This window comes from Bos indicus, chromosome 17, assembly GCF_029378745.1.
Source record: "Bos indicus isolate NIAB-ARS_2022 breed Sahiwal x Tharparkar chromosome 17, NIAB-ARS_B.indTharparkar_mat_pri_1.0, whole genome shotgun sequence".
Classification (NCBI taxonomy): domain Eukaryota; kingdom Metazoa; phylum Chordata; class Mammalia; order Artiodactyla; family Bovidae; genus Bos; species Bos indicus.
Genome location: NC_091776.1, coordinates 51,405,078 through 51,419,552, shown reverse-complemented (window position 1 = coordinate 51,419,552; position 14,475 = coordinate 51,405,078). Strand labels below are relative to the sequence as shown.

Sequence of the window (14,475 nt, the reverse complement as noted above, 5' to 3'; positions counted from 1 at the left end):
ACGCCCTGATTTTCCAGACAGACAGAATCTTCCCTTTCTCTCCCCGCCCCTGTGACACTTCCTTCCCCCACCCCCCAAAAAATATCCTTTCCTCGGGGTTTCCCCAAGCCGAGATGAGGCCCCCAGGAGACCAAGAAGCAAACTCAGAGGATTCCCTTAGGTCAACTGTTCCACCTCCCTCCAACCTACACCTGTATCCTCTGAGAATGTTTCCTGAGAATTTACTCTGACACGAGGCACCTCAACAGCCAGACAAGGAGGCACTGAGGCTACACCCATTTTACAGATGTGGAAATTGAGGCTCAGGGAGGAGAAGTGGCTGTTCGAAATCACAAGGCCACTAAGTGAGCTCTACGCCACTGACACACGATTTTCAAAGCTCCTGAGTGCTATAACTTTCCCTGAGAAGGAGAGATCACCCAGGACCCTGAAAGACACAAGCTGCCAAATTGGGTCTCAGCACACATCAGCCCAGCCTGGGTCCCCCATTCTTCAGTTACTGTACTAACAGTATGCAATCATTGGGTCGGAACAAAGCACCCCCAGAAACCTCTTAAAAAAAAAAAAAAGCATAAATAAAAATAGGAAACACGTTAGGGGGATTTAAATACCTAATGCAATAGTCATTCTTGGAATCCATGACCATCCCATAGTTGGTTCTTAAAGTGTAAAACACCTAATACAGAGGACTGATTCAACGGCAGGGCAAGCACATCTGTGAGCATGAGACCTAGAAAGGAGCCACAAAGTACCTGGGTTTCCTGTCTCTGAGCAGTAGTCCCCGAACACACGTGGAAATTGCTCCCACAGCCCTCTTTCCTGTGGAAGACTGCTGAATCTGTGTTAGGTGCTCAAGGGGGCATCATACCATCCCTCTATTTTTATGTATGTTTTAGAATTTCTATAATCAAAAGCCATTAAAAAAAAAAAACAAAAAACCACAATACTTTCCATACCAAGAGCCTCTTCAGTCGCTTCTCCTGCATTTCCAAGTCCTGGTGACTGCACTGGCTGATGCACCCCAGCCTTGCCCGTGACCCAGAAGCATCCCCATCTCGGGAGCCCAGTTTGGCATTTTGGGGTCACTTGACCCTGCAAAGGGCAGAGACAGCCCCCGTCCCTATGGCCTGGAACCACAGTGGGTGGCTGGAGAAGTTAAGTTAATGACCCACGCAGGTCATCTCTTTTGAGGAAACTCTCTTGGCGATGAAAGAGGTGGTGGGCGTGAACATCCAGCAGCTAAGCCCCCAACGCCCTCCTGGTAGAGTGCTAAGGTCTCCACCTGTCCCTCAGTTTCCCACCCTTTTGCTTCACAGGGGTCCTCAGTCCTGTGAAGGTACAATGTGCTCAGGATGGGGTTCCCTGGGACACACCTTTTGAATCTAGTGGGGGAAAGGAGGGCTTTCTCCATCTGGCCCTTCACTCATCTCCCCAAAACAGTCATTCTGCTCTTCCATTTTAGAAGCCCCAGCTTCACCTCTGAGCATCCACATCCTGCCTCTGCTTCCCAAAGCGCTCCCTACTCCCTGGTTCCGTCTTCCCTCTCCCCCGACAAGCCTCTCAGTTGCAGCTGAGCCCCTGACCTGAAGCTGGGGGATTCTGAATCCTGCCTCCACCCTTTGCAAGCTGTGTGACCTTTGTTAAGTGTCTTAAATTCTCTGAGCCTCTGTTTCCTCCTCTGTGTAATGCAGATGGGTAACGCTGTTATGGGGGATAAGCGGGACAAATGCACAAACCCAGAAGACATCTGTTTAGTGTCTGTGATGAAGGAGGTGCTCAACCAATAGTCACTTTCCAGATAAAATGAAAACCAGTTACCGGCCAGCCACATGCCCTTGCCCATGCCTTCAGACCAGCCTCGAAGGCCCTCCTGCCTTGTTCTTCTAATACACACTGACTCATTTCACATAAAGCTTCCCTGACACTCTGTACTGGTCCGAATAGTGTCCCCCCAAAAATCTTGTCCTCCCAGAACCTCAGAATGTAGCCTTATTTGGCAGTGAGATCTTTGTGGATATAATTAGTTAAGATGAGGTCATACTAGAGTAGGGTGGGCCCTGAATCCAATGTGACTGGTGAATTTATAGGAAAAGCAGAAGACACAGAGAGACACATGGGAAACAAGACCATGCGAAGACAGTTGAGATGGAGGGAGCCATCTGCAAGCAGAGGGGTGACAGAGATCTCCAGCCACCACTGGGAACCAGGCTGGAAGGGATCCTCCCTCGGAGCCTCTAGAAGGAGCCACCCTGCCCACACCTTGATCTTAGACTGCTGGCCTCCAGAACTGTGGGAGAATACATTCCAGCTGTTGTGAGCCACACAGTTGGTGGTCACTTGTCGTCACAGCCCTGGGAAGCCAGGGCAAACCTCAAGAATACAGGCTTCCCAGGATAGGGGAGGGTGGCCTTGGCCAGGCCCCCCTCCACCCCACCAACAGGGGACTCACTTCTCCCGGAAGGTCTCCTTCTCCTGCTCACTCCACATGTTCATGACCTGGCGGTCTTTGTACACCTTCATGGGATCATCCATGAGCCCATTCATGTTGATGAACTTGATCCGCTGCTGGTCGGCATCATACAGCATGGGCGGGATTACAGCCAGCTGACGCATCTGCTTCTCCAGATTCTGGAAGGAAAATGGAGATAATGGAGGGCACCACCCTGGTCGGAAAATGCAAGAGGACAAGGAACTGGGGATCGGGCCGGGGAGGGGACAGGCTGCTCCTGCCAGCACAGGGGAACCCAAGTGAATGAGCAGAGGGTAGGGATGCTCCAAGTCAGAATGGGAAAACACAAAACCAGAGAGAAAGCGCATGATGGGTTAAAAAATAAGAGCAGGCCCGTGCAGGGGGAAGGGAGAATTTAAAGGCAGCCCCAGACAGGTTTATGGTGGGCAGGGCTGTAAATTCAACACAGAGAGCAGCAGTCACCTTATCTGCAGTAAGAGGGGAGTGATGAATCTTCCCTTTAGAAATGCAAGTGCCATAAAACACTGCAGGGAAGATGTGCAACCTGGCTGGCTCGGGGACGGGGCTGCCCACCCCCACCTCGGGTTCAGAGGGCATGCGGTGGGGGGCAAGGGGCTGCCTTGCTCTGGCAGGGCCCAGCGAGGCTGAAGAACCATTTCCTCACCAGCCGTCCATCTCTAGCCCCGGATTCCGCTCCTTCAAGCGTGCCCACTGGGGACCAAGCCTGCCCAGCCCTGTGCACCGCAGGAGTCGGGCGGCCTCACTCCTAATGCATCGGGGCAGCTATTAAGAGGCTCAGAGCCGCCACTCAGCTGGACTCATTTCCCCAAATCTCTGCAGCCAGCCCATTACTGGCGATTAATTACCAATCTCCGGAGGCAGGCGAGGGCCCCGGCCCAGCCAAGGTCAGCCGGTTCAAAGGATCTGCTGCCTAGCCTCCCACATCTAAGCGCTCCATTCAGTGCTGGGGATTCCCAACAGAAGCAGGGGAGCGCAGTGGGGGCACAGCCCTGACCTTGGCTGAGAGGAGGACTCCCAGGGAGGCCTGAGCCTCCCCGGCACTTGAGTAGCCCTCCAATACCATCACCTCCCTGTGTCCCTCGCCTGCATGAGACGCACAGTCCTGGCAGATCCAAGCTGGGTTCCTCTTCGCGGGAATCCCCACCCTATTCCATGGTTCCACCCACAGTGGGCTCGCACCCTGACTACTGCAAGCTCCCCCGAAATCGTGAGCATCTCTTTTCCTGCCCAGCCCCCTCCTCACCACCCTCCCAGGGAACCTCAGGTCAGCCTGGACTGGGTGAACAGTTGCTGCCCTGAATTCCCTTTCTGACCATCACCCTTAAGCACTGTCCCCTCAACCTCCCCAGGGACCCTGGTGGCTGCATTCTCATGTGGCCAGGAGCTGGGGAAGTGGTCTTCTGGGATGGGGGTGGTGCTGGAACACTGAATCAGCTGAGATGCCATGCACCCTGCATCAAGCAGGGAGCCTGCAGGAAAGGGTCACCCTCTTCCTGCTTCCACATGCCAGTGTGGGTTGTGTACTTGGCCACCATTGGCGGGACAGGAGCCGGAGCAAACCCACAGGTGTGGACAAAGGCGTTCCGAGTTCTGCTTTCTGCAGACTAGAGGGTGTTCAAAACAGGGCCACACCATGCGAGGTTTTAAGACAAAGGTTTGGACTTCGGCTTCCCTAGTAGCTCAGATGGTAAAGAATCTGCCTGCAATGCAGGAGACCCACGTTCAACCTCTGGGTCGGGAAGATCCCCTGGAGGAGGGCATGGCAACCCACTCCAGTATTCTTGCCTGAAGAATCCCATGGACAGAGGAGCCCGGCAGGCTATAGTCCATGGGGTCATAAAGACTTGGACATGACTGGGCAACCGACAGTTTGGCTTTCACACTTTTCCCTAGCAGTCCAGTGGTTAAGACTCCTCCTTCCAGTGCAGGGGGCAGAGGTTCGATCCCGGGTTGGGGATTTAAGATCTCTCATGTCGCCAGGCGAGGACAAGAAAAAAAAAATTTTTTTTTAATTAAATTTATAAAAATAAAATGAAAGCTCTTTTTTAAATAGCCAGATAGTCTGAACTACCTATGTCAAACTTGCATGAACAGCCTGGTGAAAATGCAGATTTCTGAGTTCTGCCATCCCAGACTGGCTAAATCAGAACTGCTGGGGGTGTGGGCCTGGGAAATCACAATTCAAGCTGGATGTCCCCTCCCCAGGACTCCTCAGTCTGTCCCATATGAGACTCAGTGACCTAGGGCAGCACCACCCAATAGAATGTTCTGCAGCGATGCAGGTGTTTATGGCCTGCTCTGTGCAGCACAGGGCCACCAACCACACGCAGCTTCTGAGCACTTGCAATGCGACTGGTGACGCTGGAGGAACTGAGTTTTTAATTTTATTTCGTTTCTGGTCATTTCCATTTAAACAGCCACATGCAGCTCATGAGCAGTGACTGCACTGATCTGGAGTTGTTAATACCTCCCAGCTGGACAAAAGCTCTCCCTGGACACAAGGCCCGGGGGAGGAAGAATGTGTTCCCCTCCTTTTGCGAGGCCCCCTCCTTTCCACTGTGATGTTGGGAACATGGAGGGGGGGATGGGGAACTGACACATGAGATGCTTGTAAGACCTGGGAGGGGGCAGGGCTGGTACAGGAGCAAATGCCTCCTCTCTCTGCTCCCTGGCCACCTCTGGGCTCCAGTGACCAGAGCCAGGGTCACCTGGCTGATAGAAGGTCATCTGGGAACTCTAGATAGAAGGTCCCCGGCTTGGTGAACAGCTGGTGAGCTGGGAAACCCCCTTCAGACCCTGGTTCTGGACAACTGGGAGGCTGACCTACAAACCACCACCCTCAGGCTCCTGTGCCCTCTGGCTTCTGGTCGGGTTCAGCCAATGGGAAGCACTGAAAGTAGACAGGGAGTGGGGGAGGGGTGAGAGGCCAGGATACTTACTCGGCCGTGGCATCATGACGGGGTCCCTGGCTGTGACCCTTCCTGGCTACGTCCTGCCAGGTGGCCCCTCCTGCATGGCCCCGGGAAGGCCTTTCTGCCTGCTCGGCCTGCAGGCCCGGGGACACCCAACGGCTACACCCCTGGGGCCTCCAGATCCCTCCTTGGTTCCGCCCCACATTCAGTACCAAGCCCCTTGATCTCAACCACCCAGGTGAATTCTGTTTCCTGCCAGACCCTCTCCCTGGACAGGGCACACAGCGGGTGGAGCTGAGGTCGGGGTCAAGGACTTACCTCCTGCTCCGAGAGGCCATCGATGATCTCGGACACCTCGTGCTCGCTGCGGGCGGCCGACATGGAGAGCCCGCTGCCCCGCTGACCCACCCTACTGGAGATCGAAGGCACACACTCAGGACCAGCCCCTCGCAGCCGGCACAGCGGCACAGCCCCAAGCCCACAACTTCCCCAGAGGCGGCGTGTGGGCAGTGGGGAGGAGCCAGGCCTCCCACACCCACACGGATGGCCCCAAGCCAAGGGGGTCTGGGGGAGGAATGGAGCGCCCCCACTCTCACCCAGAAAATGCCAGAACCCTTTTTCTCTCCTAAGATGCCCCCCACAAAAGACCAGCTGCACAGATCCACATACAAAGTCCAGGCCTGCCTCTTCGCAGCCTCTGGCTCCATGTCCTCCCCTGTAACCTGGGGATAAAGTGGTACCTGGCTCCCAGGACTGGGAGCAGGCATTCAGTGAGATATGGGATGTGAGCATCCAGTAAAGAGTGAGAGCCAGAGACTTCCCTGGGTGTCCAGTGGTTAAGACTCTGAGCTTCCACTGTGGGGACATGGGTTCAATCCCTGGTCAGGGAACTAAGATCCTACATGACATGTGGTGTGGCCAAAAAAAAAAAAAAAGACCCATGGCAAATAATCAAGGGTTCTAACAAAAAGAGGAGACAACATGCAGGGATAACTTAAAACTAAGAATCATACAATAATAAATTTTCATATATTTATTAAAAAAAAAAGAGTGAAGCCCATCATCCCTGCTCACAGCCCATTGCCTTATCTGTGTGACAACAGAAACTGCACTCACACGCCACCAAGCACCTACTGTGTGCTGGGCACTCCAACAGAGGATTGCACCCAGTCCTTATGCCCGCCACGTGTGACCAGCATCCTTTCCCTTTGACTTACACCAGGGATCTCACACTCGGGGGCCACATAAATGAACAAAGCTGGGGTGGGTACCAGCCCATGGCACACCAGAAGGAGAGCTCACTGCATCAAAATGGATTTAAGTTTCTTTCCAAGAAGTGTTAAGGCCAGGCAGGTGCTGAGTGACACACCCAAGGACCTAACTCGGCCCTTGGCGTGCAATTCGAGACCCTGCTGTGCTTTTCTTTCTCATGCCAGCCAGGGGTCCTCTGTGGACAGTGCCGCAAGCGGACCCAGGTCCTGGGAGGCAGGGAAGGAGGTGGTGGCAGGCGGGGGCGGTGTGGAGAGAAGGAGGGTGAGGGGCGCGAGTGGGCCCGGTCCTCAGCTCACCTCTGCATGCGCTCCTGCAGCTCCCGCTGCTTGCGGATCTCGGGGAACTGCTTCTCGTAGTACTCGCGCACCTTGCTCTCCTTGGCCCGCCGCCGGGGATTGTTCTCGATGCGCTCCACCTTCTTCTCCCAGGCCTCCATGAGCTGGTCATAGCGCTGGCAGAACTTCTGTTCCTGGGGACACGCGGGGGAGCCCTGTGGCAGCTGCTCCTCCTACATCCGACATTCAGCACCCCAGGGCTCCCTGCTCTGCCGTGCGCACGGGCAGGTATGCGATCACACACGGGTGCACGGGCAGACACACGACCACGCGGAGACCGGGGCAGACCCCGGCCACAGCCTGCCCTAAGGATCCGGCTGCCTTGCTCCTTGGGGCGTGGGCCACCCCCACCCCCAGCCTTCCTCTAGAAAGGCCTTATACTATACAGACGCTTCCAGTCACATGTGGCCGTTAAAGCTGAATCATGTAAAACTAAGTCGCATTTAAATGCAGGTCCCTGGTCCCCCTGCCACTGGGGCCACAGCTACTGTCTGCAGTGGGCGGTGCACGCAGACCATTTCCATCATGTGTCAGATGGTGCAGCTCTGGGGTGCCCGTCAGACCTGGGGCGGCCCTGTGGAACGCATTCTCTTTCTGAATAGTTCCTCATGCCGCAGCCTCAGGCCCAGCCGTGCTCCCCAGATCCAAGGACTGGGTGTAAAGACTCAAGCTGCTGTCCGTTCACGACAAGGAAGTCCCTCTCTGAGTCTAACCACAGTGCTTCCTGCTCTATGCATGTCCTTCCTTAGAGAAAAGACCCCTGCTCAGCCCAGAATGTAAGCTGCCTGGCTTCCGAGTCTCCAAGGTGACCCAGACCTCGAGCAGGCATGGAGCGTCCGGCTGCTCTTGAGACCCAATCTCCCCATCTCTAACAGCTGCCATGGACAGATGGCACGGTCTGGGAGTCTCGCTTGAATGCCTTCTCAACACTTCAGCATAATCAGAAAGCCCGTCTCTGGTCTTCGTGCCCAGACACCCCATCCCATCCTGAATTTCAGCTTCTGACCAAGGCAGTCTGTGACCTTGGTCCTCAACAAACCCAGCAACGTTGACAGTCCCCAGGGGGATGTCAGGCCATCTATGAGGAGGAGCAGAACTTGACCCCCAGCTACCAGGAGCACCACACAAACCGGGCTGCCCCAAGAACCCTTGGGAGTTCAAGTTCTAGCAGCACGCAATGGCCACACATGTTCGTGGCAACATGCTGCAGACAGCACTCCTGGGGTGGGAACCGACATGAAGGATACTCAGCCCATCGTCAGAGCAGGGGACCCTCGCCACCCTCTCAGTGTGAGTGTGTGATCCGAATCCTCCCCCGGCCAGCAGGGCCATCCAGGTGCAAATCCTGGCAGGGTCATTGCTGCCGCAGAAGGGGCAGTGGCCACAGCCACAGGCTGCCCTGCGGTGCTCAGGAGGCCTTGGTCTGATGGGCGAGAGCAGGAGAATGTCAGATGGGCTAAAGGTGAGAACGTGCTCACTCAAAAACCAGCAGAGAGAAAAAACGCAGTTACCAGTGAAGACAAGCAAGAAACCCGTGGGGCCACCAACCAGCTGCCCAGTGGAGGGGCGGCTGGCAAGATGACCCAGCCCTGCCTGGGGCCCTTGTAGAGCAAAAGGGACAGAACAGCCACGAGGGGTCATCCAGTCACACTGCCCAGCCCCAATCACCATACACAAAGACGCGAGCAGCTCCTGAGGACTATTCAACATGAGGAAGTTCCCCTTCATATCTGACCACACTGCCACCTGCTGTCACCTGTGTGCTGGGCGCGCTCTCTGTCCACTGAGGGCTGAGGGCCCTGGGCACCGCAGGGCAGCCCGTGGCAGTGGCCGCAGCCCCACCTGGGGCAGCAATGACCCTGCCAGGAGTTTCCACCTGGGTGGCCCTGCTGGCCGGGGGAGGATACGGATCACACACGCACTTGCACACACACACACATGCTCACACATACATACACTCACACTGAAGCACATACATCCCCACACATCCCCGCACATACACACATGCACACACTCACACACACACCCTAATACACACACACGGACAAATACATAACGCATATTCTCACTCACAATACAAACCACACTCACTCACTCATAATCTCACACACCCACGCTCTCAAGCACACATGTACTCACACACTGTCTCACACTCACATTTCAGAGGCTGGAGCACCGCTAAGCGAGCCTGCAGGCGACAGGGGCAAGAATCTGCACAGGAAAAGAAGGATGGCCGCTGTGACCGCAGTTTGTCACCCTCAGCGAGAATTCTTTGTTCCAGCACCGTCACCATCATCATCTTTGCCATCACTATCATCTCCATCATAAACAGCAACATCAGCTTCACCATCACCATCGCCACTGACACTGGCCTAAGGACCACTGCGCCACATGCCAGGCACAGAGCAGAGTCCTTCCCGTGACCGACTTTCCCAAACCCCCAAAAGCGGTGACCGGCATCCCCCCTCTGTACAGGTGGGAGCTCAGAGCTTGGGCGCCATCAGGCCTGGATTGCACAGTCCAGACGGGAGGTCAGGATCCTGACGGTTGTTCTGATAAAGTCCAGCGTGTCTACTTCCCCTTTCGCTGGTCTTTGGGCAGTCTCACCCAAGAGCCACTGCCAAATCCAAGGTCATAAAGATTCACCACAAGGGCTTTTCTTAATTGCATGGCTTTAGAGGTTTTTGGTTTTTTTTTTTTAAGATTTCTGGCTGCATTGGGTCTTCGTTGCTGCATGCGGGCTTTCTCGAGTTGCAACAAGCAGGGGCTGCTCTCTACTTGCAGTGCACAGGCTTCTCACTGCAGAGACTTCCTTTGTTGCAGAGCATGGGTTCCAGGAGCAGGGGCTTCAGGAGCAGTGGCACAGGGGCTTAGCTGCTCCAAGGCATGTGGGATCTTCCTGGACCAGGGACTGAACCCATGTCCCCTGCAATGGCAGGTGCATTCTTAACCACTGGACCACCAGGGGAGCCCTGGCTTTCGCTCTTGCATTTAGGTCTCTAGCTCATTTCGAGTGCATGTGTGTGTTAACTGTGTGAGGCGGAGCCCAACTCCATTCCGCGCGTGTGACCATCCTGCTGCTCCAGCACCGTTTGTTGAAGAGACAGTCCTAACTCTCCGAATGGACTTGGCCTCCTGTCAAAAACCCACCAGCCACAGATGCGAGGGCTTGATTCCAGACTCTCCATTCTGTTCCGCTGTCCTCCGTGTCTGTCCTTAGGCTGGAATCACACTGTGCTGATTACTGCAGTTCTGCAGGGTTTTTTACATTTATTTTTTAATTTTGGCTGTGCTAGGTCTTCGTTGCTACCTGTGGCCTTCCTCCAGCTGTGGCGAGCAGTGACTTCTCTTGTTGTGGAGCAGGGGCTCTGGATGCCCAGGATCAATAGTTGCGGCTCGAGGGCTCTAAAGCGTGGGCTCAGGAGCTGCGGTGCACGGGCTTAGCCGCCCCACGGCATGTGGGATCTTCCCGGACCAGGAATCGAACCTACGTCCCCTGTGTTGGAAGGTGAATTCTTAACCACTGGACTGCCAGGGGAGTCCCGCAATGTGTTTTAGAATGAGGAAGTGAGTCTTCCAACTTGGTGGGTTTTTTTCAAGACTGTTTTGGCTATTTGGGGTCCCTCTGAATTTGAGGGTCGGCTTGCGGCTGACAGTTCCGAGCAACCACGGTGGTCCAGGCACGGCCCCAAGCATGCCGCTTGCAGCCTCTTGCTCAGTAGCCTGATGAGGTGGGTGTTCCTACAGTCCCCACTGAATGAAACAGGAAACTGAGGCCCGGAGTTCAATGATTTGCCCTGGTCACCCAGCAGAGCCAGAATTTGAACCCTTCCTTCCCTGCCAGGTGTGGCAGAATGCAACTCTATAATTAGGGAGGAAATAAGAGATGGGGTGCCCAGGAGAACCCCCTAAACTGAGGAAGACAGTCTCAAACCAACAGAGAACATGGAGGGAGGTGCCAGGGAGCTGACTGGAGCCGGCTGGCCAGGGAAGCTGATCTGTGTGGTCACCTAGTGCCCTGGCATCCTCCGTACCCCCAGGGAGCCCGCGGCCTCACCTAAAGGCTTTCTTCCGCTGGGCTCAGCGGCTCAGGAGCCACAGAGTCAGAGAAATGTTCCCCCACTGGCTGTCCGTATGTTCAGCGATGGGTGAAGGGGACAGGCCGGGGCTTTCCCAGCCTCTGTCCTGCGGCCCATCACTCAGGCTGCAGAAGCGGATGCTGGGCCAAGTCAGGACAAAGCCAGATGTGAAGCATAAGGACATCAGAGGTGCAGGGGATACAGAGTGTGCATCCTTTAGCCATCTCTTAAAAAAAGAACTGTGGTGCTGGAGAAGACTCTTGAGAGTCCCTTGGACTGCAGGATCAAACCAGTCCATCCTAAAGGAAATCAACCCTGTATATTCATTGTAAAGACCAATGCTGAAGCTCCAATACTTTGGCCACCTGATGCAAAGAGCTGACTCATTGGAAAAGACCCTGATGCTGGGAAAGATGGAGGGCAGGAGGAGAAGGGGACAACGGAGGATGAGATGGCTGGATGGCATCACAGACTCCACGGACATGGGTTTGAACAAGCTCTGGGAGATCGTGAAGGACAGGGAAGCCTGGTGCTGCAGTCCATGGGATCGCAAAGCGTCGGACACGGCTGACGCACACCTCAGACCCCGGGACAGACGTCCATGTAAGAGAAGAGAGGGGAAAAGGGAGGTGAGGACAGAGGCCAAGATGGGAGTCCGGTGGCCACAGCCAAGCATCGTCTGGAGCACCAGGAACTGGAAGAGGCAGGCTTCCCCTAGGGCCTCTAAAGGGAGCACGGCCCTGCCCACATCTTGAACTTCTGGCCTCCAGCACAGAGCGAGAATACATGTCTGTTGTTCTTAGGCACCTAGTTTGTGGCCATTTGTTACAGCCACCTCAGGAAGTGAATACACCCACCATCCAGGCTGGGCTCACCGCTGACTAACCCATCCTGCAGGGCCACCGTCAATCACGCCCACTCTCCCCGCCAGGCACTGCGCTTCCTGCAGTACCACCATGACCCCATTTCACAGATGAGGAAAAGCAAGGCTTGGGGCCAGATAGCTCTCCCAGGACCACTCACAGCAGGTCTGGTGGATGGGGTTTGAACCTGTGCATCAGTGACTCAGCCTTACACCCTCCTCCCCCAACACACACACACACACACACACACACACACACACACACACAATCTGGCTTCCAGGGTTGTGGGGTAAGCTCAGGGAAGGATAGGGCAGGCCCGGTGGGGGTTCCTGTTGGGGCTGGGCACCCCTCCAGGAAAAGAGCCTCAGCTCTCTGGGCAGAGCAGGCACGCAGGGCAGCCTGGGCTGCTAGGTCGCCGTCCCCGAGACCTCTGAAAAGTGAGAGCTCCGCCGGAGAACTGACTCAGGTGGAGGCGGGCAACACACAGATCTGAAGGGGCACGTCTTGACCAAGCCCCCTCCAGGTCCTGCCTGACAACAGCACACAGGACTCGGGGCCCATTATATAAGAACTAGAGCGAGATCACGCCTGATGCCCTCCTGTCACAGTTTCTGTGGTTTCCGAATTCGTTTTCACAAGAGCCTCTCTTAAGACGGGCTCAGCTTGGCCACAAAGCCACCCAGAGTTTCTTAGAAGTCTCCAGTTCCTCTTCCTCTATCTTTAAATAAGCCCATTTCCCCTCCATCCCCTCAAAGGACCTCCAAGGAGCCCTGGGAGATTTCTTAAGAACTTACATCCACCCAACTCCAACCTCAGCAGTCACCAGGATCCTTTTAAAACGTAGATCAGATCTCCTTTCTCCCCAGCTAAAGGACCTCCCCAACCATGCCCTTCACCCCCAGGCAGGACTACTTGGGAAAAGCTGTACATCCTGAGGTGTGCTCCCGAATTTCCTTCATCCGAGAGAGACAGGGAAGCATGACAGGCGAGGGTCTGGGCATCCACACTTACTTTCTAAACGTTCACCACAAAAACATTCGTACTCACACACAGACACACAGACACACAAAGTGAATGTAAAGAAGTGCGTACACATTAAGTCACTTCGGTTGTGTCTGACTCTTTGGGACCCCATGGACTGTAGCCCACCAGACTCCTCTGCCCATGGGATTCTCCAGGCAGGAATACTGGAGTGGGTAGCCATGCCCTCCTCCAGGGGATCTTCCCGACCCAGGGATCGGACCCGCATCTCTTCCGTCTCCTGCATTGGCAGGCGGGTTCTTTACCACTAGCGCCACCTGGGAAACCCAAAGAAATGTTAACCATGAGGAATTCTAGATGGTGGGCATAGAGGTGTTCACTGTATCCTGTCAAACTGCCTACATGACTGTCAAGTTTTTGGAATCACTAAAAATCCTTAAAGACTTTGTATTATCTATTAAGAATGAATTGTCTCACTGTATTTGGAATAAAATCCAAATGTTCCACCCTAGTACAGAATGGTTCTCCACCACAGTCTCCTCACTCATGCTCTGTAGTCCAACTTGCCTGTTACATTGTCCCATGTCACCCTGTGCTGGTTCCTACCTCAGGGCCTCTGCACTTGCTGTGCCCGCTTCTTGACACTCAGACCCCCAGACATTCACACAGGTCGTCCTTTCCGGTCATGCCTCTCTCAGTTCTGAGGTGGGACACCCAGGCTGTCCCCCACCCCACTTCTCTGCCCGGCACTCGTCCCTCCTCTCCTCCACTCAGCATAACACAGCTCAGCACTGCACCAGGCCCACAGCACGTGTTCAGTAAATATTTCTTAATTCAATGAATAACATACGATGCCCTGTTTCATGAACCCCATCTACCCAGTGGGTGCTTCTGGTCACCATCCAGTCAGTTTAGGAGCCTGAGAAGGTCAAGAAAGGAAAGGCTGGGAAGCCCACCACTTCTTACCCATGGGTCCCTAGAGTCCAAAGGTGTTACCCCACCAGCCTCTCAGTCCTTCAGCATCTGGGACAGAAGTATCTCCCTTCTCTGAGGGTCCAGCTGACATCTAGAGCAGGGTGGGTTCGGAAACTGTTTCAAAGGGTCCAGGGCCCTCAAGTGATACAATCCGAGCTTTTGTGACATGGTCTAAGAAAGAGTAGTTCTCTCTTTCTGGCCTCCAAGCCTGCTGCAGAAATTCAGGTCCCAAAGGAAAATCAGTTTGTCATTGTGCTAACACAGAGTTGAGACAAAAAAAAACAACCAAGAAACTGCATAGACTTCAGGTACATCAGACCAGGTACAACCTGATCAAACCACTCCTGAACTCCATTCAGTGGACTTTGTCAGCTACAGAAATTCCTTGACTGGTTAAGCCCATCTGAGCCAGCTTTTCTTCCTCTCACAGCTGAAAGAATACTAACGGGTAACACTCCCTCCGTCCCTCAGCCCTAATCTCCCCCAGCACACCAGTGATGTAAACGAGCACCCTAAACCACAACTAAAGGTGTTCTCCGGCATGTGCTCTCCCTGCCTTCGGGCTGC

At 54.6% G+C, this 14,475-nt stretch overlaps 1 protein-coding gene across 18 annotated transcripts in view; it reads right to left on the bottom strand.

Moving 5' to 3' along the window:
- The window catches only part of NCOR2 (nuclear receptor corepressor 2), a 237,298-nt gene that overhangs the window by 95,551 nt on the left and 127,272 nt on the right, over positions 1-14,475 (bottom strand). For all 18 annotated transcript variants that reach the window (XM_070769371.1, XM_070769385.1, XM_070769387.1 and 15 more), the window contains 3 exons: positions 6,972-7,144; positions 5,722-5,815; positions 2,450-2,628 (listed from right to left, as the gene is read on the bottom strand). In XM_070769371.1, the coding sequence (XP_070625472.1) occupies positions 2,450-2,628; positions 5,722-5,815; positions 6,972-7,144 (446 nt within the window). The remainder of the gene's footprint in view (positions 1-2,449; positions 2,629-5,721; positions 5,816-6,971; positions 7,145-14,475) is intronic.